Genomic DNA, 25,563 nt, shown 5'->3' on the forward strand with positions numbered 1-25,563 from the left:
GTCCAATTTCAGAATGTAAAGAATAACTGCACAGGAGGCCATTCAGCCCACTGTCAGTGAACTGTCTCTTTGAAATGAATGATCCCATAGTTTAATGCGTTTCCTTTATCAAGAGGTCAGTATTCAGGAACATTTTTTACATAACCATCTCTAGTCATAAGTTTCATAGGAACAATGGAAAAGTTCCAAGAAAAGCAAAAGGGATGGAATTCTGTCCTGAATGGGGATGGAACCAGATGTCACCACTGAGTGACTTTAACTCCCTTGGTAACTCCCAAGGACTGTTTTCCTGCATTTGTGCCAACTGGATTTACACGTATTCCTGCAGATTTCATCAGATGACCTCCCAAACAGAAATGCCCCTCCCCATGCTGCCACCATTAGTTGCCCAACAAGGCACATGGTCTGCCCTCAACCAATTGGAAAACAGACAGGTCGATGGCCAATCAGATGGTTCTTCCCTCCCAGTCAGTATTTTCTTCCCTCATCCCTGGTGTTTACTAATTGAAGAAATAAGTAAATCACAATTATTTTAACATTCAATGGCATTACCACCACTGAAATCTCACTATAAACAGAAACCCAACTGGACTCAGCACATAAACACAACAGCTACAAGAGCAGGTCACAGGCTGGGTATCCTGTAGTGAGTAACTCATTTTCTGACTCCCCAAAGCCTGTTCACCATCTACAAGGCACAAGTCAGGAGTTTAGATGGAATACTCCCCACTTTCCTGGATGGGTGCAGCTCCAACAACTCTCAAGAAACTTGACACCATCCAGGACAAAGCAGCCACTTGATTGGCACCATGTTCACAAACATTCACTCCCTCTACCACCGACCCTCAGTATTAGCAGTGTGTACCATCTGTACCAAAGACCCTCAGACAGCACCTTCCAAATCCATGACCACTTCCATCTAGAAGGAAAAGGACAGCAGATACATGGGAACATCATCCACTGCAAGTTCCCCTCCAAACCACTCACCATCCTGACTTGGAAATATATCACCATTTCTTCAGTGTCGCTGGGTCAGAATCCTGGAATTCCACCCTAAGGGCATTGTGGGTCAACCCACAGCACATGGACTGCAGCGGGTCAGGAAGGCAGCCACCTCAAGGGTCAACTAGGGACAGGCAAAAACCTAGCCATTGATGCCCACATCCCATGAATAAATGAATAAAATAAACCTCCTGGACAGTTGGCAATCGATGTGCCTGCGGTAAGTTGTGTCCATCGGATCCTAACTAAATGCAGGTCACATTGTGGTCAGATGTTTCCTTGGGTCCAGCTCCAGCAGAGGCAGTGGGGATAAATAACTGGTGTGATCAATCTGAGAGAGCCACAGCAGGGGGACGAATGGCCACATCCTCAGCTTCCTCCAGTTACTGCCAAAAACAACAGGTCGGAGGACATTGGAACAGCTCAATGAGGGAGCGATGGGCACAATCGCCCTGTCCTGCTACTCCCATTTATACAGAACCTTTCATGACCTCAGGATCCCTTTGTAGCCAATGACATCCCATTGAATCGTGTTATGTCGCAGTTTAGGAAACATGGCAGCCTACTTACCACAGCAAGCCCCAACAAAGAGCGATAATGATCACACAACCCATTCTCATTATCTTCACTGAGGAATCCATATTGATCAGGACATGGGGCAGAACTCTGCTGCTCTTTGTCCAAGTAATGCCATGGGACCGTATACATCTACCTGAGAGGGTGGACAGCTTCTCAGGTTAATGGCTCATCTGAAGTTCAGCACTGTCAACAGTGCAGCACTCCCTCAGTACTGCACTGGAGGCCGGTTTTAATTTAACTCACAATGTTGTAGCTCAAAGGGGAGTGAATTGCCCGCTGGACCACAGCTGACAATCAATCTGTACACAGCACGATGCCACAAACTAGCAATTGCTGAAATAATACAAGTATGATGCAGGAGGCAGAAGGGTAAGCAGTTGTAAAGTGTAGAGATCAAAGGGACCTAGGTATCCCTGTTGATAAGTGACTCAAGGGAAACACGCAAATTCAACAAGCTATTAGGAAGCTGTTAGCTAACAAAATGTTAGTCTTTGAGCATACGTACTTAGACTGAACCTGAAATACTGTGTGCAGCTTTGGTCTCCTTGTCACAGAATCACAGGAAGTGTTACAGTGCAGGAGAAGGCCATTTGGCCCATCGTGTGCGCATCAGCTCTATTACTTAGTGCCAGTCTCCTGTAAGTTTGCCATACCTTTGACCATTATGTTTACACAAATAACCATCCAAGACCCTCTTGAATGCCTCAAATGACCAAGAATGAAATTATTGCCAAAGAAGGACTGCAATGAGGGTTCCTCAGACTTGTTCCCAGGATAGTGAGACTGTCCTGTGAGGAGACATTGGGCAAAAACTGGGCCTGGATTCTCTAGAGTCTCAAAGAATGAGACAAGATCTCATTGAAAACCACAAAATATTGAAAGGGATAGAGAGGAAAGATGTAGGATCAGATGTTCCCACTGATGGGGTCAGTGAAGGTGGGGCGGGGGGGGGACAATTTAAAGATAAAGGGGATGCCACATTGGTCTGAGATGAAGAGAAATTGATTTTGCTAAGAAGGTTACAATTGCTTGGAATTCTCAAGTGGCTGAGGAGTCTCAGTCTTTGAGTCTGATTGAGGTTGAGGTTGACAGATTTCTGATTGTCAGTGGGGTATAGGGTTATGGGGATGGAGTGGGTAAAAGGCATTAAAACATTCAATTAGACATGATCGTAATGTCTGGTGAGGGCTGAATGGGCTGCTCCTGTTTCTGTGGATATGGGTGAGGAAGCTGGGACACGCAGCTGTTTCCACTGGGTTCCTCCAGAGGCAGCAGTCAGGGAGGCTTGGTGGACTCAAAACCTAAGGCAACCATGTGGAAGTAAAGTCCCAGATGATTTCAGTTTTTGGCCAAATTAATCTGCAGGAAATTTCCGGGCTACGGTGATGCCCATGATGAACTGATAGCAAGAAGAGAGAAGAAATGGAAAGAAATCAAAAAACTTTGGAAACAAGGAGTTGGGACTGCACTAGCTTTTCTTTACCTGCTTCATGTGTGATCTCCTCCAGGACTGCAGTTGCAATGGCGTCAGTCTCCATCAGGTCAGCGGGGTCAGCTGAAGTACAAACCCAACGAAATGGCCCAAACCCCAGAGAGAAAATATCGCTGTAGGGCAGACAGAGAACATTTATAACATGGTACACCTCTTCAAGGTCACAGGAACCTCTCAACATCAACTGAAGAACGGGAGAGATACCAAGGGGGATATTGGAACAGGAGAAAACCAATCAGCACCTTGCGCCTATAACTTAATTCAATTTGGGGTTTTCCCTTTGGGATCTTGCCTGTTGATGTTGTGAAGCTATCACACCCAAGGGCAGTGGAAATCCACTCTAACAAGAAAACAGTGGATGTCAGGGGTGAATGGAGTCAACAAGACCAAGATTGATCAAGTTTTATTTGATGAGGGCATCAGGTGATCTGGACCAAAGATGGAGGAATGGAGCTGAGTGATAGATCAACCATGATCTAATTTGTTTTATTCCGACACAGAGTGTGGGCATTGCTAACAAGGGCAGTGCTCCTGACAACAGGCAGGGTGGCATGGTGGCTCAGTGGTTAGCACTGCTGCCTCACTGCACCAGATTCCCGGGTTCTCTTTCAGCCTCGAGCAACTGTCTGTATGGAGTTTGCCCATTCTCCCTGTGTTTAAGTGGGTTTCCTCCAACAGTCCAAAGCTGTGCAGGTTAGGGTGGATTGGCCATGGGAAATGTGGGGTTAAGAGGATGGGTTTGGTGGGGCTGTGTTTGGGTGAAATGCTCTGTGGAGAGTCAGTGCATTCAATGGGCCAAATGGCCTGGCTTGAATTTTAAGCTTCTTGCCTTCCACTACACCAGAGGAAATAATTTCATTCTAATTTAACCCTTTTATCTTTGATACATCTTAGTGTCTCTGTCTGATATCAGGGCTTCAGCTGGTCAAGTAGGTAGCTGACCACACTACCTCGATACTAGCCCAGCCAGAGGCTCCCACATCCCCTGAACAAATAAAAGACCGAGTATGATACAGCATTATCGACAGTGCAGCTGCTGTCGATTTAATTGTATTCTGCGCTTTGGGTTTAACTAATGTCTGGACAGCTCTTGATGAGGTACCATTTGTACAGTGTGGCCCCAGTTGGCAAACCAGTTCATCCCTGTAGTCATGTCAGTGCAGAAAGAAGAGTCAAAGAAAAGGGAAGTGGCAGTGTTTGTGCCTCTGGGTTCAAATTCCATTCCACACAACCTATAAGATGCAGGAGCAAAATTAGGCCATTTGGCCCATCAAATGTGCTCCACCATTCAATTGTTGCTGATATGTTTCTCAACTCCATTTGCTGCCTTCTCCCTGTAACTCTTGGTGCCCTTACCAATCAAAGATCTATCTATCTCTGTCTTAAATACACTCAGTGACTTGGCCTCCACAGCCCTTTGCAGCAATGGGTTCCACAGATTCCCCACCCTCTGGCTGAAGAAATTCCTCCTTATCTCAGTTCTAACAGGTCATCCCTTCACTCTGAGACTGTGCCCTCAGGTCCTACTCTCTCCTACCAGTGGAAACATCTTCTCCATACCCACTGTGTCCAGGGCTCTCAGTATTCTGTAAGTTTCAGTCAGATCCCTCATCATCTTTCCGACCTCCAGCAAGTAAAGATTCAAAGTCCTCAACTGCTCCTTGTTTGTCAAACTTTTCATCCCCAGAATCATTCTTGTAAATCTTTTCTGGATCCCCTCCAACACTAACACATCCTTCCTTAGATATGGAACCCAAACCTGCTCCAAATGCAGTCTGTATAAAACCCTATACAGCCTCAGCAGTACACCCTACTCTTGTATTGACACATTCTCAAAATGAATACTAATGTTATATTTACCTTCCTAATTACCAACTGAACCTGCATGTTAATCTTGAGAATCATGAACAAGGACTACCAAGTCCCTGTGTGCTTCAGATTTCGGAACCCTTTCCCCATTTAGAAAATAGTCTATATATCTATTCTTCCATCAAAGTGCATAATATCACACTTTCCCACACTGTATCCCATCTACCACTTCTTTATCCACTCCCCTAGCCTGTTCAAGTCCATCTGCAGCCTCCCTGCTTCCTCAACACTTCATGTTTTGAGTCCCGTGATCCTTCTTCAGAGCAATTAACACTGCTTTCTCTCCACAGATGCTGCCAGACCTGCTATGTTTTGTCAGAAATGTCTGGTTTTATTTTGGATTTCCAGTATCAGCAGTATCTCCCCTATGAAAGTTCCTGTTGAAGCCCCTTTCAGGAAGTAATTACCAGGACACAACAATACGCTGTGTCAAACTAAATCCCCATGCTGCCTTTTGTATTTCAACCTTTACCATAATTGTGTCCCTCTGGGGAGTGACCCACCTCCCACTGCAAACAGCGTCTCTTTAAACAAAATTAAAGAACAACAGATGGATTCTCTGACTAACTGTGAACATGACCGTGTGATTCCAAGAGCGTGTGTATGTTTTGACGTTGTTAAAAAGTGCTCATCTTGGGCAGATGCCATTTGACTGGAGATCAAAACAAGTCATCCTTCCCTGATGCTGAATACGTGCTGATGTGCATTTTAATAGGATCCAGCATAATCTGAATGGAATTTAAGAAATCCAAGTATGAGACAAAACAATTTGATCCATCAGAGTTCAACTCTGTCAATCTGAACTCTCCCAGGCTGCTGCCCTGCAGCATTCTGAAACAATGGCCACTGTTGAGACTATACCCAGAGTCTAAATGTTAGAACCCCCACCCAGGCAAATGCCAGTCTCATCCCAGGGAGCTGCTGGGGGTTGGTGAGTCTGCCCATCAGATGGGGATAGGGTGGGTAAGGGACTGGGTGTCATAGTGGGAAGGTGAGGGGAGTGGGAACACCAGGGTGGGGGTGGAGAAGAGCCAAGCCTTAGGAAGGTGGGGTCTGATCACATTAAGAGTGAAACAGTGAGACCCCACTTTCCTGCTGAAGGTCCAAGCTCTTCTGGGCTGTCCTCTTGTTCCGTTAAAATGGGCCAGGTCTGTACCTTTAAGAGAGTCACGTGACACCACGCCATGTGAGGATGCAATATAAACCATCCCCCCTAGGTGCTGTGCTGTCTTATCTCCCCTTCCCAGTGCTTGAACAAAGCAACAGTGTAAACACAGCTCACAATGAGTTCCAGTCACTTATTTTCACAAAGTGCAGACATTCCTTCTACTGTACTTTAAAATACTTTCCCATCTTCGTCCCCAGTAAAAACCTACAGAAAAATAAACAGGTGCACTCTTCACAAGTCCTTTGAAGAAATAGGTGACATAACCAAGCTCCATTATCATGGAGCTCCCTCTGAAATAGATCACAGCAGATGGCAATCACACACCAACAACAAAGGCTCCACTTCCACCTGAGCTGGCAGACAGCACTGCACAGAGTGTGAGGGCTTGGTGACTGTAAACACGTCAGCCAATGTGTTAACTGAGTGTAAAGGGACAATGCATCTACACGTACCCTTGTGCCTATTGTCCATGTCACCAGAAAAGGATTCCCACTTTTTAAATGCAGAAGGGGGCATGTTGTATCACAGAATAGCTTCCACAGCAGACAGGCTTTAACATATTTAAGATGTTTCATGACATCACAACATGGTACAAAGGTAACCCTCCACCCACCCCCGATCTTCACTCACTCTCACTGTATAATGGAGTGAGTGTAGTGTCTTCAGTCAGTCAGCTATGTGTGTGTAATGACATCAGTAAACAGAAAGCCCCAGCCACATGAACAGGTTAGCAATATTGCATGGTGTTGTAAATTACTTTCAAGAAATCTGTCTCAGCAAGGATTCAATTCCCTGTGGGATGTGGTCTCAGTGAGACCAGGAGGGCTGCATTGTTCACCCAACATCAAATTAAGGAGCTTGTGGATGGCACAAAGATCACGGGAAGACAATGTGAGGAATTTTGCGAGCTCCTGTACATACAATCACCACTGAGGGAGTATAAACTGCTGCACCTGCTGTGGTCTCACAGCAGTCACTCACACCAAATCAAAACCGTTCATTGGGGTCAGAAAAATGGGCCACAATGACTTTCTGAGGGCAAGAAGGAACAGACAAGACAATCTACCTGCCAGGGATGGCCATATCCTGAGAATGAATGATTAAACATCAGGCAGTTGGACTGAGAGCTGACCTCAGGTTGTCTGTAAGGTCAGTGTGTGGTACTCCTGTGTCTGAGCTGCTAGATTATGGATTTCCTCCAAGGACACGAGTACAGACCGACTCATGTCACCTAAACAGATTGTTGATCAGATTACGATTGTGGGATCTTGCTGCATAAGGATAGGCTGCAGGATTTCCTGAATTGCTAGCACTTCACAAAGTACATCAGTGACTACAAAGTGTTGGAATGACCAGAGTCACAGAAGCAAGTATAAATACTTTAATGGCAGCGCCCTAACTCACCCCATGATGTGCTGGACATACGAGGGGAACTTGAATTCCAGTTTTCCACCTCCAGCTTTCTCCACATCAGCACCTGCAAGAGGTTTAAGGGAAAGGAACACTTTTGAACTCTATGTTTAAAGATCATCTGAAAGAGCAATTTTAGGACTAGGATCTCAAAAATAGGCTAATTAAGGTACTCAGCACAGGAACAACACAGGGTTAGATACAGAGCAAAGCTCTTTCTACACTGTCCCCATCAAATACTCCCAGGACAGGGACAGCACGGGGCTGGATACAGAGTAAAGCTCCCTCTACACTGTCCCCATCAAATACTCCCCAGGACAGGGACAGCACGGGGTTAGATACAGAGTAAATCACCCTCTACACTGTCCCCCATCAAACACTCCCCAGGACAGGGACAGCATGGGGCTGGATACAGAGTAAAGCTCCCTCTACACTGTCCCCATCAAACACTCCCAGGACAGGGACAGCACGGGGTTAGATACAGAGCAAAGCTCCCTCTACACTGTCCCCCATCAAACACTCCCAGGGACAGCATGGGGTTAGATACAGAGTAAAGCTCCCTCTACACTGTCCCCATCAAACACTCCCAGGACAGGGACAGCATGGGGTTAGATACAGAGTAAAGCTCCCTCTACACGGTCCCCCATCAAACACCCCCAGGACAAGGACAGCATGGGGTTAGATACAGAGTAAAGCTCCCTCTACACAATCAAAGATTTCAGGTAACCAGATGTTTTTGATGGGCTGGACAGAACGAGTGGATTGATGGAAGTAGGAATGGATTCTAGAGGAGGAGCTGTTTAATAAATCAACCTTAAAGTGTCTGCTGTGACACGGACACATGTATTACATTTCCCACAAGACACAACAGAATTAGATGTCTTTAATCAAACTAGGGAGCTTTGCCATTTGCAAATTGGTGACAGATCACACTCTCGTAGTTGACCGTAAGGTTTGGGGCTGGGTCTGGGTGAGCGGTGAATAGGTCATTTTGGGGATGGACTGAAATACTGTCTTCCTCAATCTTTGACCTTCCCAAGCAAATCCCTGTGAGCTGTCTGCAGCAGCTGGGTTTGTTAGATTAATGGAAACAACTCAAATCATTCACTGTTGAGGACAGATACAGTCAGAAGTCACTGGTGAAGGCTCATGCCTGAAACATTGACCCTCCTGCTCCTCGGATGCTGCCTGACCTGCTGTGCTTTTCCAGCAATGCACTCGCGACTCTGATCCCCAGCATCTGCAGACCTCACTTTCTTCTAGACATACTCACACAACATCAGGTAATAGTCCAACAAATTTATTTGAAATGACAAGCTTTCGGAGCACTGCCCCTTTGTTAAGTGAAGTCCTTGTGCGTCTGTAGGACAGACATGTACCAGACAGGTATCAATAAAAGGAGATGCATTTATATAGAGCCTTTTAAAAAACACCAGGACTTCTTAAAAAGCCAGTTAAATTTAGTTTGAAGTTGCATGGTAAAAAGCAAGGCCGGTGGTTTAATAGAGTGAGGCAGAGAGTGTGTGGGTGAGCAAACTACAGTAAATACACCCAGGTGATCATATCAGATTCTTGCAGTCAAAGCAGTGGGACCAGAACTCTTCAATTTAAAGTAAATGAAAAAGAAATCTAAAACAGACACAGAAAGAATTTTTTTTATCAAAGAGTAATGAAGGCTTGGAATCATCTGTCAGACACAACCAGTCAGTTACAGTCAATCGCTGGGTTTTAGGATATTGCTGGATGCCGGGTTGTGTGAGGGAGGATTTGAAAAGACTGAGCACTAATGGCCATTTCTCATCCTGGATTATTATCTGAATTTGTGACGGGCACAGAGACTAAACCCAAGTATTGTGAGGTGAAGCCCAATTATCTCCTGGACGACAAATTCCCAAAGTTCTCTGATGAGAGGTCATGAACTGGAACATTTACTGTTTTCTCTCTCTCACAGACTCTGCCAGACCTCATAGTCACAGGTCGTTCAGCATAGAACCAGGCCCTTCAGCCCACCATGCCTATACCGACCAACAAACACCAAACCACGCTACTCCCATTACCCAGCACTTGCTCCATAACCTACTGTGCTCTGCCACTGTAAATGCTCATCCAGATGCTCCTTAAATGCTGTGGGAGTACCTGCCCCCACCACCCTCTCAGGCAGCAAGGTCCATATTTCTACCACCCTCTGGGTGAAAAATCTTTTCCTCAGGTTTCCTCTAAACCACTTGTCCCTCACCTTTAACTTATCCCCTCAGGTCTTAGATAAGTCTGCCATGGGGAAAAGATTCTCACAATCTACTCATAATTGTGTAAACCCCAGTCAGGTCCCCCTCAGCCTCCTCTGCTCCAGGGAAAACAATCCCAGCCCATCCTGTCTCTCCTCATAACGGAGACCTTCCATCCCAGGCAACATCCTGGTGAACCTCCAGTGTAATTGTGTCTTTCTGATAGTGTGGGGACCAGAACTGCACACAGTATTCCATCTGTATCCTCACTAATGTTTTATAAAGTTGTAACAAAACTTCCGCGTTCCTATATTCCCTGCCCTGGCTACTGAAGACAATTATCCCGTATGCCTCCTTCCCCACCCCATCTCCCTGTGCTGTCACCTTCAGGGATCTATGGACTTGTACACCAAGCTCCCCTTGTTCCTCAGTACTCCCTAGGGATTTACTATTGTGTAAATCCTTCTCTTATTAAACCTCTCAAAGTGCATCCCCTCACACTTATTGGGATTAAATTCCATCTGGCATTGCTCTGCCCAATTTACCAGCTGGTCAACATCAGACTGTAGCCTGAGACCATCCTCCTCACTATCAACATCACCCACTGATTATTGTAGAACCTGCTGAGTTTCTCCTGCGTTCTTGGTTTCTGTCCCAAAAAAGCTGACCCCTGTTTACATTTCACTCACCTGCTCTCTTGGCTTCCAGTAGGAAAGCATTCCCGTAATCCCAGAAAAACATCCCTTTCTCCGACAGTTTGTTGATGGCAGTCACTTGTCGCCGTAGACTTTAATGAAGGAAAGAAATGGGTTTAGAATCGAAATATTCCACAAACATGGCAAATCCCCCACCGCAGCCACCAGCCGCCTCGCTCCGATCAGTCACCTTCATCAAACAGGAGAGGAAGTAACATCTGGAGAAAAGGCCATTTGACCAAAAAACTACTGCCAGAAATGGCCCCAATTACACTCTCCCCCCATCACTGACTCTACCCACCCATATACTCCCCTCTGGGAGGTGGCTCTCACTGTTGGGGACCTTCCTCCTTGGGGATAGGATGTATTCCATGCTGATTCCCCTTTCCACTGTCTTACCTTTCCTGGACAAGACTGCGGAATGTTTTCGGGTCAGTGTGCATCATCTGATTGGCTGCCTCGAAGGTGAGCTGTGCGGGGTAGTAACCTCCGCTGAACGGGTTGTGGCAGGATGTCTGGTCCGAGCCCAGGTCCACCAGGAGCTCTCCGGTCTGCTCACACTCCTGCACCAGCCGCTCCCTGTCAGCACAATGGCATTTCAAAAATCTCCATTATTCATAAAAATCTTTACATCCAAACATACTCACTAAAGCAGTTCAGTTCGTGACAGTAGCACACCCCTTGTACAGGACGTTGCTGAGGCCGCACTTGGAGGATTGTGTTCAGTTTTGGTCACCTTGCTACAGGAAGGATGTTATTAAACTGGAAAGAGAGTGCAGGAGAAATTTACAAGGATTTTGCCAGGACTCAATGATCTGAGTGATAGGGAGAGGTTGGACAAGCTAGGACCTTTATCATTAGAGTGTAGGAGACTGAGGGGGGGATCTTATAGAGGTGGGTAAGAAGATGAGAGGCATGGAGAGGGTGAATGCACTCAGTTTCTTTTCTCAGGGTTGGGGAATCATGGACTAGAGGGCACCAGTTTAAGGTCGGGGGGTGGAAAGAATAAAAGGGAACCTGAGGGGAAACGTTCTTACACAGAGGGTGGTACGTATATGGAATGAGCTGCCAGCAGAAGTTGTTGAGGCGGGTACATTAACAACATTTAAAAGGCATTTGGACAAATACAGAGGAACCTTGATTATCCATCTTTTGATTAACCAAACTTCAGATCATCCAAAAAAGATCGGAAGATCCCGATGCGTGGCCATCTATGTTATCTGTCATCAATGATCTGGAATTTGATTAACCGAATGCAATTCTGCCTGCCTGTGTCCTTCGGATAATCAAAGTTCCTCTGTACATTGATAGGAAAGGATTAGAAGGATATGGGCCAAGTGCAGGTACATGGGGTTAGCGTGGATGGGCATTTTAGTCAGCATGGACCAGCTTGGGTCAAAGGGACTGTCTCCGTGCTGTCAGACTCTATGACTCTATGTGGAGAAACAAATAAACATTGGGACTTTGACTCTATCCAACAAATAAACGAAAGGCATTTCTTATTTGTCTAAGACTATATTTATACATATGTGAGGCACCAAGAGAGTCCAATAACTGAATGGATCTCCGTTTAACTTTGGCTGGAAGACCTCAGACCGTGCTGTTTTCCCACTGCACCTCAGGAGCAGCTGCCCCAAGCTTGAGTGCATTCCTCAGCATGTACTCCTGGACCTGAGAATGTGTCTGTCTGCAATACCCGGTTGAGGTCAACCTCTTGCTCTGGAAGATCATGAAAAGGGTTCTCCCAAGATGGGGTGGTAAGCTGTACCTTTGAGTTGTTGGTTTGGAGTCAAACTCCAAGGTTTGTTTTGAAACAAAAACAGAGATTGCTGGAAAAGCTCAGCAGGTCTGGCAGCGTCTGTGACGAGGAATCAGAGTTAACATTTCAGGTCCAGTGACCCTTCCTCAGAACCTCCAAGGTTTGTCTGTTTCTTCATATGTCACTGTAGAGAACCAAACTGCTTTAGAGAATATGTAGGTATATAAAGATTTTCATGAATAAAGGATACTTTTTGAAATAAGAAACATCAGTGCAATGGAATTGTTAGTTTTTGTAGAGCTCGACACTATCTGCTCACCTTGCAATACCATGGGCTTTGGGAGAACAAGTGTCTCATCTTCACCCTCCTGTGTTGCTCCACATCCCTTTCCCTGCTAGGAGTCCCATCCCTTCAGCCAGCTGCTTCCCAGTTTACTGATTCTATTTTCTCACCCTCCTTCACCAGAAAAACTAGTTTCCTCAGTATCTGATAGACACTCTATATATTGGACAACCAGTGGCTCATTGATTAGCACTGCTGCCTCACAGCACCAGGGACCCAGGTTCGATTGTTTTTGTGGAGTTTGCACATTCTCTCCATGTCTGCGCGTGTTTCCTCCGGGTGCTCCGATTTCCTCCCACAGTTCAAGGATGTGCAGGTTAGGGTGGATTGGCCAGGCTAAATTGCCCATAGTGTCCAGGGGTGTGTAGGTTAGGTGGAGATTGTAGGGTTACAGGGGTAGGATAGGGGGTGGGTTGCTCTTCAGAGGGTTAGTGTGGACTTGAAGGGCCGAATGGCTGCTTCCACACTGTAGGGAGTCTGTGATTGCTGTCGGGATACACTGAGGTTACAGACAGTGATATGCCATTCAATCCATGTGTCTGTACTGGACTTTACCCTCCCCCCAGCAGATGGGCAAACATACTTATCAACAACCTCTCTCTCCCTCTCTCATCTCTCTTCATCATGCTCCATCATCCTTCCCTTAGACTGCTGTACATAATCTCAGTCTCCAACCCACAGCTTTGCCACTCTCTGTGAGAGGGCGTCTCCAGTTCCTCAGATTGAAATCCCAGATATTGAATCCTGTGGCATTGGCCCCCAAGTCCCGCCTTTGTTAATGACCCCATGACAGTTGGACACCACCTGCTTGTACCTACCCTGACCCTTCACTTCCCTCTGTTTATCTGATTATCCCTTGATTATAATGTTCTAATAAGAACCAACCGAGAATAGAGAGTGCCTTAGATGAGAAGGGTGAGGAAGAGGGACAGAAAGGTTTAGGGAGGGCATTCCAGAGCTTGGGATTGGTGTAAATTGAAGGCCGAGGTGGCAATGGTGGAGTGATTAGCATCGAGAAAGTCTAAAACATCAGAATAGGGAGGGATGTAGGGGCTGGAGGGGGTTACAGAGATAGGGAGGGGTGTAGGGGCTGGAGGGGGTTACAGAGATAGGGAGGGGTGTAGGGGCTGGAGGGGGTTACAGAGATAGGGAGGGGGTGTAGGGGCTGGAGGGGGGTTACAGAGATAGGGAGGGGTGTAGGGGCTGGAGGGGGTTACAGAGATAGGGAGGGGTGTAGGGGCTGGATGGAGTTATAGAACTAGGGAGGGGGTGTAGGGTATGGGGAGGAGTGTGACAGTAGTGGGGTGTGAGTCAGTGCATGTAGAGGTGAATAGAGAATGATGTAGACTGGGAAGGATGATGGAGCATGATGAAGAGAGATGAGAGGGGTGGAGAGGGGGTTGTTGATAAGTGTGTTTGCCCATCTGCTGGGAGGTGGGGGGGTAAAGTCCAGTACAGACTTATGAATTGAATGGCACATATTGGAGTAGTCCAGTCCAGAGGTAACAATGAAAGCTGAGATTTCTGTAGTGAATGAGCTCAGACCAGGGTAGGGTCAGGTGATAATACAGTGCATGGTCTCTTTGATGGTACGTATCTGAGATGGAACTGGTGGGGGATTGTAAGCACTCAGACCATCTCCTGAAAGCTGGCAGTGAGAGGGGATGGAGTCAGTGGCTCGGAGTCACTTCCTGTGGCTCTGTGTCTGCAAATTCCAGCATTATGTCAATGTGTAACTCCTAACACCTAACAGCAACAAAGACTTGCATTTATGTAGCAACTTTCACCACCTCAGGATATCCCGAACTAATGAACTCGGTCTGAAATGTGATCACTGTTGGAATGTAAGAAAACGTAGTAACCAATTTGTGCACAGTGAGATCCCAAAAGCTCTGACATAGCTCTCTGCGAGAGAGACACCACTGAAACGCAAGTTGTTGTTGTGAAAGGAATTAGCAGCGGTTATGAAGACAGTTAAAGCAGCAAGTGAACTCCCTGGTTCTAGAGACCAAGTAGAACAGCAAAGAGGTTAGACTGAACTGTTCTGAGTCAATGTAATACAGGAAGCAAACAGTGTAAATGGCAACTCATGGATCAAAGACCCAAACATTTCCTCATCTTTGGAATCTAATTCCTAGCACCTACCAGAGGTCCACCACATTACCATGGTAACCAAGGCTCAGGGCTGTCTTCTTCTGTCGAGCCTCCCTGAAATTCAGAAAAAGAACAAACGTTGAGTTTGTCAGGTTCAAACGTTTACATTTTGGATGAATCTGTCAATCTGATGGGATTGGCTCAAATATCATGCCCAGAGATGGGGAGAGCAACTCATTGTAGTATGTTGTGAATCTCAGCAGGCTCTGTCCCTTTAAGAGTTGCTTTATACAACACGTGTCTCTGTAAGTACAAGCTGTCAGTGAGTCAGTCAGGTCAGTCAGTACAGTAAAAAATGAGGTCTGCAGATGCTGGAGATCACAGCTGAAAATGTGTTGCTGGTTAAAGCACAGCAGGTTAGGCAGCATCTCAGGAATAGGAAATTCGACGTTTCGAGCATAAGCCCTTATTCCTGATGAAGGGCTTATGCTCGAAACGTCGAATTCCCTATTCCTGAGATGCTGCCTGACCTGCTGTGCTTTAACCAGCAACACATTTTCAGCTGGTCAGTCAGTACAAACCAGATCAGTCAGTTCACTGTTTACATCGAGTCACAGAGTCCTACAGCACGGAGACAGGCCCTTTGGCCCCAACTGGTCCATGCTGACCAAAATGTCCATCCACGCTAACCCCAATTCCCTGTATTTGGTCTGTATCCTTTTAAACATTTCCTTTCCATGTATTTGTCCAAATGTCTTCTGCTGATGCAATAAGAAGCAAAGTAATTAAAATGTATGTGAGAGTCTGAAATCACACATCGATGCACATGTTCATAAACATCGGTCAGTGCAGCTCCAACAACACTCAAGAAGCTCAACACCATCCAGGCCAAAGCAGCCCAGTTGACACCAACACTCAGTAGCAGCAGTGTGTACCATCTACAAGATGCACTGCAGAAATTCACTACAAATCCTCAGACAGCACCTTCCAAACCCACTACCACTTGCAGCTAGAAGGACAAGGGCAGCGGGAGGTTAGACCGATAACCGGTGAGGCTGTGGAGGAATTTAAACGCAAGGGGAAGATTTTTTAAATTGTGCTTTATTGGACAGGGAGCTGATGAAGGTCAGTGAGCACAGGAGCTCGTAGCTGAGCTGGACTTTATGTGAATTTGGACACAGGCAGCTGGAAACTGGAGCAAAGGCTACAATCAGACCTTGAGATTAGATTAGATTCCCTACAGAATGGAAACAGGCCCCTTTGGCCCAACAAGTCCACACCGACCCTCCAAAGAGCAACCCACCCTGACCCATTCCCCTACATCTACCCCTGATTAGTGTACCTAATACTATGGGCAGTTTAGCATGGCCAATTCACCTAACCCACACATCTTTGGAATGTGGGAGGAAACCGGAGCACCCGGAGGAAACCCACGCAGATACGGGGAGAATGTGCAAACTCCACACAGACAGTTGCCCAAGGTGGGAATTGAACCCGGGTCCCTGGCACTGTGAGGCAGCAGTGCTAGCCACTGAGCCACCATGCCGCCATCTGAGTGAATGGCCAAATGGTTGAGAGGCCGAATGGCCCACGCTTAATTGTAATTTTTGTGCTGAATCTGATCAGTTGCAGTTGACAGACAGTGGATGAATGAGAGAGTAACACAAGGGAAAAAAGAGAGAGAGAGAGAGGAAGGAAGATGGAGGATGGTGATAGGGGCTGAAATTAGTTCCCATTGAAAGTCATCCACCCAGTTTCCGTGACAGCCAATGACCTTCCCAGTGAACAGTCTGACAGAGATAAATCTCACCCACTGCGGCCGGACCCGACTGAGGAAGGGATGAGGTTGCAGGGACACAAGTGAATCAACTAGAGAAGGAGAAAAGGAAACAAGGAGACTGAGAGGGAGAAGGAGAGAAAGAGACAGAGAGAAAAGAGAAGTAACTGAGAAAGGCAGTGGGCTAAGCAAGAGACCAAGTTCATGTTATTTCTGACCCAGCTTGAATTGGATTTGCGAAGCCTCTCTCTGTGCACTCCACCTTGTGTGACTGGAAATAATTAACGCAAAAGGAACTTATAGGATTCTTTTCACAACTGACATGCAACAGCAAGTTGATGTTTCACAAAAACATTCCATCTGTCTAATCCACTTTTCCTTCACATCTAACATTAAAGGAATGTTTCCGTCCGCTGCATCCATTCCAGATGTATTTTGGCACTGGGCACTCCCACGCTCAGTGCCTACAGTTCCTTTAGCCCAGTTGCAAAAATCCGAAGCCACTTATTATCAGGACCCATTGTAGGAGAGTGTGGGCTGCACGCCATCCCTCTGGGGCCTGAGAGACCTTCCAGCCTCCAATCTCTGCTTTAGATTCCTGGTTCACTGGGTCCATTGTTTCTGGGGACAGTGGGATCCAAACAATTTCCAACAGGTTGCATCTGAACCAAAACAGGGCCAGAGATCCCTGAGGAGGTGTGAGAGGATGGTCGGGGGGTAGGAGGTGGTGTTTGGTGGTTTCAGGGGTGGGGAGGTGGTTAAACTGATTTGGCAGGGGAGTGGAATACAGAGTGAAGGTACAGTCCAGGGTGATACACACACACACACACACACACACACACACACACACAATCTGCAAAAGAACCAAGTCAGTCTGGGAGACAGTGAGAATAAAGACAACTTATGGCACAAAGGGAGAATGGTAAGGCTGGGTGGTATTTATTTTAATTCCAGGTTTTGCGAGTAAAGCAAGTGAGTTGAGGGTTGGTTATCCCATGGGGATGCGGGACATCACAGAGATACTGTCGAGGATTGGCAACTTAATATTCCAGGGTTTGAGATACATGGGGAAGGGGTTTGAGGGTTTCAGGGCTGGGGATGGGAGTGTAAAAGAGGAGATGGTGCCACAATATTCATCAAAGTATCAATTTCTGCAGGAAGGAGCCTTGTGGACCAGACTAAATCCCCTTCAAGATCAGAGTGGTGCTGGAAAAGCACAGCAGGTCAGGCAGCATCTGAGCAGCAGGAAAATTGACATTTCGGGCAAAAGCCCTTCATCAGAATTCCTGATGAAGGGCTTTTGACCAAAAGGTCGATTTTCCTGCTCCTCAGATGCTGCCTGACCTGCTGTGTTTTTCCAGCTCCACTCTGATCTTGACTCTGATCTCCAGCATCTGCAGTACTCACTTTCACCTAAACTCCTTTCAAACCTATCAAGGAGATAGTTTAGACCCAAAAAGTGTAAATTGATTGTTACATTACTCGGCTTAAACAAAACACGTTTTATTCTTACTCTACAGTTAATGTACAAACAAAAGAAAGAAGAATTGGTATAATCTTTAACTCTGTTGGAAAACTTAACAGAATTGTAGATTATTTAACAACTAAACAGCAAGTGTTCCGATATAGTAATAGCCCACAAACACACCCTTAGCAAAGACAAATACAGTAAAATAGATTGAATCACATATGGTTCAGGCAGCAGGAAATGAACCCCAGCTTTTAGACATAACAGAGAGAGAGACAGACAGACAGAGAGAGACAGAGATGGCTTCCACATCCAGCTTCAAAACCCCAACAAATATTGAAAGCTAAACTAAAGCCCTTGCTCTGTGGAAGCCTGACTCTACCCAGTCAGGCTGCTTCTATTCTTTCAACCTTTAAAAAAAACCAAGGCCTCACAAGCTGTTTACTTTTTTGGCTTTCAATGGACAGTTTTTCACCTGTGGCCCAAAATCTCTCTAAACTAAAACAGGACAAAATATATATCTCGAAGCAACAGGAGAAAGTGAAGACTGCAGATGCTAGAAATCAGAGTCAAGAGAGTGCCGCTGGAAAGACACAGCAGGTCAGGCAACATCTGAGGAGCAGGAGAATCAACGTTTCTGGCATTCTCCCTTCCTCAGGAATCCTCAGGCAAATCTCAGAGAAGTGTAAAAATTATAGGGTAATAATAGGACAGGTTTCACCTTCCCCAATGTTAACTGGGCAGACAAAGAATGAAACAGGGATAGAGGGGGCAGAATTCTGAAAGTGTGTCCAAAGGGCTGTTTTCCAGCTAGCACATTAAAAAGTTCCATGAGATGGGGGCTGGGGGACTGGACCTTATTTTAGTGAAGGAAGGAAGCTGGGCAAGTGCTAGACGTGTCAGTTGGACAGAATTTCAGTATTAGTGATCATAATCCAGCAAGATTTACTGCAGTTACAGAAAACCACAAAGATGGAGCAGACAAAAATGGTTCTGAATTGGGGAAAGGCTGATGTTAATATGATCAGATGGTGAAAATGGATTCGGGGTAATTACTTGCAAGAAACTCCACATCAAAACATTGGGAGATATTGGAAAGGGGGATAGTGAGAGTACATGGCCAACATGTTCCTGTCAAGGTGAAGGGTGGGACCAACAAGTCCAGAGATCCCTGGGTGTAAAAGGATGGTCAGGATTGGGGAAGGAAGAAGAGGGAAGCTTGTGGTAAATACTGAGCACACAATGGAGCAGAGTGGGGGAGTATCAGAAGTGGTTACTTAAAATAGAAACCGGGTGAGCAAAGACAGGACATGAAAAGATATTGGTAAAATCGAAAGGGGTTTTATCAGCATATAGGGGCAAAAGGATAATCAGGAAAAAAGTAGAGCCCATTAGGGACCAGTGTGGAGAAGCCAGAGGATCTTAATTAGCTTTTAAATCAGTGAAGGCCTGGATGGGGGCAGCTCCAACAACACTCAAGAAGCTCGACACCATCCAGGACACTGGCACCACATCCACAAACACCCCCTCCCTTCCCCACCGACGCTCAGTAACAGCAGTGTGTACTATCTACAAGATGCACTGCAGAAACTCATCAAGGATCCTCAGACAGCACCTTCCAAACCCACAACCACTTCCATCTAGAAGGACAAGGGCAGCAGATACATGGGAACACCACCCCCTGCAAGTTCCCCTCCAAACCACTCCCCATCCTGACTTGGAAATATATCGCCGTTCCTTCAGTGTCGCTGGGTCAGAATCCTGGAATTCCCTCCCTAAGAGCATTGTGGGTCTACCTACAGCACATGGACTGCAGCGGGTCAAGGAAGCAGCTCACCCCCTCCTTCTCAAGGGTCAACTAGGGACAGTCAATAAATACTGGACTAGTCAGTGATACCCACGAATGAATAAGAAACGACAGTAAAAGGTGTGGTGTTCAAAGGCACCTCACTGTGTTTTATAGAATTGTTGTCTCAAGGTCACAGGAGATGTTCGCTGGTTTCTACAACCAGCTACTTTGAGTCATAGTTAGGATTGGAACCTGGTTTGGGACCCTGCTTTCCTCTATCCACACCCATCTTTCATCAATAGCACCAAACCTCCCCCGCACACAATCCAGCACCATTCTGATAAATCAAATTGATACAGTTAATGGTAAGGCTCTAGTGAGTGTTGCTGAACAAAGAGACCTTGGAGTGCAGGTTCATAGTTCCTTGAAAGTGGAGTCGCAGGTAGATAGGATAGTGAAGAAGGCGTTTGGTATGCTTTCCTTTATTGCTCAGAGTATTGAGTACAGGAGTTGGGAGGTCATGTTGCGGCTGTACAGGACATTGGTTAGGTCACTGTTGGAATATTGTGTGCAATTCTGGTCATCTTCTTATCGGAAAGATGTTGTGAAAGTTGAAAGGGTTCAGAAAAGATTTACACAGATATTGCCAGGGTTGGAGGATCTGAGCTACAGAGGGAGGTTGAATAGGCTGGGGCCGTTTTCCCTGGAGCGTCGGAGGCTGAGGGGCAATCTTACAGAGGTTTATAAAATTATGAGGGGCATGGATAGGGTAAATAGACAAAGTCTTTTCCCTGGGGTGGGAGAGTCCAGAATTAGAGGGCATAGGTTTAGGGTGAGGGGGGAAAGATATAAAAGAGACCCAAGGGGCAAATTTTTCACGCAGAGGGTGGTACGTGTATGGAATGAGCTGCCAGAGGAAGTGGTGGAGGCTTGTACAATTGCAGCATTTAAGAGGCATTTGGATGGGTATATGAATAGGAAGGGTTTGGAGGGATATGGGCCGGGTGCTGGCAGGTGGGACTAGATTGGGTTGGGATATCTGGTCGGCATGGACGGGTTGGAACAAAAGGTCTGTTTCCATACTGTACATCTCTATGACTCTATAACTGATGTCACCGGACCCGAACAGTTAACTCTGATTTCTCTTCACAGATGCTGCCAGACCTGCTGAACTTTTCCAGCAACGTCTGTTTTTTTTCAGATCTCTAGCATCTGTGTTCTTTTGGTTTTGATTAACTAACGTGCATTGATCTCAACACATTGAGGAAGAGGATGGTGGGCAAGGGATTGGGAATGTAGGAGGAATCGGAAGACAAAGGTAACAAATTGGAAGTAACCTGCAGAAAATGCTCTCATTGCTGTGTAATTTGATATTAAATCAAATATAATTAATTTCCAAAACTGAAAATGGAAAGGACAAAAGTTGATCCAAATAAACTAAGATTAATTGCTTGTCGATTGTATCATGGGCTGAAGTTAGGTACAAGGCATTAAGGTGTGGGTTCAGCTGTGATCCCCCCGAACGCCCAGAACCTTCCCCTGCAACCGGAAAGATGCCAAACCTGCCGGTACCCCTCCCCCTCCCCTCCATCCAGGGCCCCAAACACTCCTTCCAGGGGAGACAGAGGTTCCCCGGCCTCTCCTCCAACCGACTTTACTGCATCAGGTGCTCCCGATGTGGTCTCCTCTCCATCGGGGAGACCGAACGTAAACTTAGGGAACGGTTCACCGAGCATCTCAGCCAGGCCCACAGGGACCGCCCGGACCTCCCAGTCACTGCCCATTTCAATTCCCCTTCCCACTCCCTCTCCAACAGGACCATCCTCGGCCTCCTCCATCGCCACAATGAACCAAGCTGCAAATTGGAGGAACAACACCTCATCTTCCACCTAGGCAGCCTACAGCCCAGAGGACTCAACACTGAGTTCTCCAATTTCAAATAACCTCCCTTCCCAATCCCTGACCCCCTTCCCAGCCCCTTCCCCTCCCTTCCACTCCTCCCTGCCACTAATCGGATTCATTCCTCTCATTGACCAACCAGGTCGCACCCTCTACCTGTCTTCACCCATCCCCACCTCACCACCCTGCACCTCCTCCCCTTTTATCTGCAGCTCCCCCCCCCCCCCCCCCCACACCCATCCCCAGTTTTGAAGAAGGGTTACATCCGAAACGTTGACTTCTCCCCCTCCTGATGCTGCCTGGATTGCTGTGTTCTTCCAGCCTCTTACCATGATGTAATCAAATGACAATGTGCTGTTGGGATTGTGCTTTAACATATGTTTCAAAATCCTTGAATTGTGCCCTTTATAAATAGTTGCATTTATTCTATTTTATCATTTGTCTGTATAATTAACCCCTGTTTTATTGTTAAAACCATGTCTGCCATATTGCAAGATTCTGTCTCACTTCATTAAAACAAAAAACAACAAAGTCAGGTTTCAGTCTGTGATCTGACATCAGCTGGGATCATGGCATGGTGAAAATTAATAATGAAAGGAGAAAGACAGACAGAACCTTTCTTTCAGCACAAGGGAAGATTTAAAGTGTTAAATTGTTTTCTGTGCATGTCCTTGGATTGAGAGTCAGAGATAGTCTGGAGAAGATTCACTCAGCTGATGTGGAGGGACAGTCTCTTGAGGAGATGTTGAGCAGGTTGGGCCTGTACTCATTGGAGTTGAGAAGAACAAGACTTGACCTTATTGAAGTATACAACAGTCTCAGGGGCTTGATGGGAGAGATGCAGAAAGGTTCTTTCCATTTGTAACAAACAGCATCATCTCAGAGTAAAGGGTTGCACATTGAAGACAGCAATGAGGAGGAATTTCTTCTCTCAGAAAGGATTGAATCTGTGAAATTATTTACTGCAGAGAGCTGTCGGGGCTGGGTCAATCCGTCTGTTCAAGGCTGAGACAGACAGATTTTTAATCAGCAAGGGAACCGAAGGTTATGGGGGAGAGGCAGGGAAGTAGAGTTGAGGATTATAAGATCAGCCACGACCTCATTGAATGGTGGAGTAAACTCGATGGGCTGATTGGTCTACTTCTGCTCCTATCTCCTATTGTTTTATAGTTGGAACAAGCGATGACCAGGGAACATGAAAGGACTGAAAGCTGAAGGAAGGGTTGAATTTAAACTTGGTGGAAATGGATACTACAGATGCTGGAGATTAGAGTCAAGATTAGAGTGGTGCTGGAAGAACCTCCTGATGAAGGGCTTTTGCCCGAAACGTCAGTATTCCTGCTCCTCAGACGCTGCCTGACCTGCTGTGCTTTTCCAGCACCACTCTAATCTTGAATTTAAACTTGGTCAGATTGGTCCCAATGAGAAACTGATAGTCATGGAGCTGAGTGGCTCATTAACATGAGGCTCTTCCAATGGCTGCTCCAAACCCCACTTTCAGCGTTAACTCCTTTTTGATGGAAATGTGGGCCATACAACACATGAGCCCCTTCCCCAGCCTTGGCCACCATTTTATAATCCACGGGACCTCTCTGACAGTCTTCATTGGCAAAGGGGAATTGACCATCCTACAGCGAGCAACACAGAGGGAACACCAGCTCTATGCTGCACAAACCCGAATCCAACCAATCAGGAGACTGCAGTCCACAAGGTGAAGGAGGAGGTCAGAGGTATGAGGGGAAACTGGGATTGGGAATAAAGGGGGAGGGAGGGTTGGGATATGGGGGAGGGTGGGTTTGGGGATATGTGGGAGAATGCATTTTGGATTATGGATTAAGAATGAGTTTGGGAATTTTTAATTTCACATTCACTTGTGGCACCTGGATGTCACTGGCTGGCCCAGCATTTATTGCCCATCCCTAGTTGCCCCTTGAGAAGGTGGGGTGAGCTGCCTTCTTGAACAATGTCCTTCGGGAGAGAATTCCAGGATTTTGACCCAGTGACACTGGGGGAGGTTGGGATTAAGGGATAGGGGGGAAGCATGGGATTGCAAATATGGGGGAGGATGAGATTGGGAATATGGGGGAGGGTGTGTGTCAGGGATATAGGGAAAGGTGTGATGGGGCTATGTGGGAGAGGGTGGGATTGGGGGATACGGTGAGGCAGTGGAACAGGAGGGTACTGAGAGAAGGAATGTGGTACCTGAGTTGAGCAATGCACTGGTCCAGGCTATTGCTGATCTGCATGAGCCAGCCTTGCTGATGTCGTTTCGTCAGAGCTGCCTCATCAACCTGAAAGTGAAAGGTTAAAGGTTAGGGGGTATCAATTTGTCACATTGTCTTCAGTCAATTAAATTGAATTACTGGGATCTTGTGGATCGCGATTGAAGGGGAGAAGTTTTGTGTTGATTTTTCTGAATCTCCTGACCAGGTCAACGAAGATTTTCACTGAACCATGCTGTTGAGGTTTGAGTTTTATAACATGAGCAGACACTAAATTCAGATGCTGGAAATCTGAAATAAACCCAGAAGGGGACTCTGAGAAACCTCAGCAGGTCTGGCAGAGTCTAAGGAGGGAGAAATGACTAACATTTCAGCTCAATGACCTTCAGTCAGGATTGGGAACTAGCGGTGAGGTAATGGGGTTTAACATTCCCGATGAAGGGCTTATGCTCGAAACGTCGAATTCTCTATTCCTGAGATGCTGCCTGGCCTGCTGTGCTTTGACCAGCAACACATTTGCAGCTGTGATCTCCAGCATCTGCAGACCTCCTTTTTTACTTTAAACAAGTGGAGGCAGGGGAAGGGTAGCAGAAAAAAACATGTGAAAGGAAGGTCAGAGAGAGGGCAAGAGAAAATGAAGACGTTGGAGGAGTGTAGCGTACTCAATCAAAACTCAATAAAGCACGTCTGCTTTGATACATTGCACTTCTCAGGACCCTACATTGTGTTCAACAATTTCACATCATTACCAGCAGAGACAGAGTGGGCCGAATGGTCTCTTTCTGTGTTATAGTCCTCCTGTGTTTCTGTGAACCTCTGCCTCAGTTTTCCTGGACAGCCGCCGATCAGAATCATTCTCTATGTTTATGGCCATTCATTGGGGTGCAGGGGCTATCAGGCCAAGGCGGTCATAAGAATAATCCACTCAAAATGTTAAAGATTCCTCCTCATGCTGGGAATGGGCAGAATGTGAACTTGCTTCCTCAGGGAATGCTCCATATAAATCATGGAGCTGAGTTGTTCCAGTGCTGAGTTAGGCCATTCAGCCCATTGTTCAGGAACTGGTTTTCCCATTCACTCCTACATCTCAACCACTTTCTCCCTACACAACCTCCCTTTCCAATTAACAATCCCAATTCCTACCAGAAGACGCCAGTGAACTCACCACCACCTCACTCTCAGGCAACGTAGTCTGGATCCTTACAACTCGCCACTTCAAAAACATTCACAAGTTGGTTATGGCACCAAAGGAGGCCATTCAGCCCATCTGATTGGTGTGTTCACTGTCATGTGGACACATTGGTGTGTTCACTGCTCCGTTGACATGCATGTATGCGTTAGTGTGCTTTATGAGGATTCCTTTTATTGGAATCACTTGATTATAAACACTTCAACCAGATCATCCCTAAACACTGTGCTGGGGAACTCGACCATCTTCTTTGTCAACTGTCCTTGTAAATTAACCCTTTTAACCACTCCATCTCTCTGGGGAATGCGCCGTGCTCCCTCTCTGGGTTAGTACCTTTCCTGAGGTGTGGGGAACAGAACTGAACCCAATTCCTTCCAATGGACACTGACCCAATCAATTGGGCTGACTCCACAGTACTCTGACAGTGGTCTGATATTTCTCCATATTACTCTGATATTATTTTGACATTACACCAACATTACTCCGATACTTCTCCATATTAGTCCAGCATTACTCTGACATTACTCCATATTATTCTGACATTACTCCCACATGATTCCCACATGACTCCAACATTACTCTA

The 25,563-nt window shown here is 46.3% G+C and overlaps 1 protein-coding gene across 1 annotated transcript in view; it reads right to left on the reverse strand.

The window, feature by feature from the left end:
- The window catches only part of uroc1 (urocanate hydratase 1), an 85,054-nt gene that overhangs the window by 24,001 nt on the left and 35,490 nt on the right, over positions 1-25,563 (reverse strand). The window contains exons 9-14 of the mRNA XM_060835298.1: positions 23,772-23,860; positions 14,688-14,750; positions 10,840-11,019; positions 10,435-10,532; positions 7,515-7,587; positions 3,065-3,186 (exon numbers count right to left, since the gene is read on the reverse strand). Coding sequence (XP_060691281.1) covers positions 3,065-3,186; positions 7,515-7,587; positions 10,435-10,532; positions 10,840-11,019; positions 14,688-14,750; positions 23,772-23,860 — 625 coding nt within the window. The remainder of the gene's footprint in view (positions 1-3,064; positions 3,187-7,514; positions 7,588-10,434; positions 10,533-10,839; positions 11,020-14,687; positions 14,751-23,771; positions 23,861-25,563) is intronic.

Source organism: Hemiscyllium ocellatum, chromosome 14, assembly GCF_020745735.1.
Source record: "Hemiscyllium ocellatum isolate sHemOce1 chromosome 14, sHemOce1.pat.X.cur, whole genome shotgun sequence".
NCBI lineage: Eukaryota > Metazoa > Chordata > Chondrichthyes > Orectolobiformes > Hemiscylliidae > Hemiscyllium > Hemiscyllium ocellatum.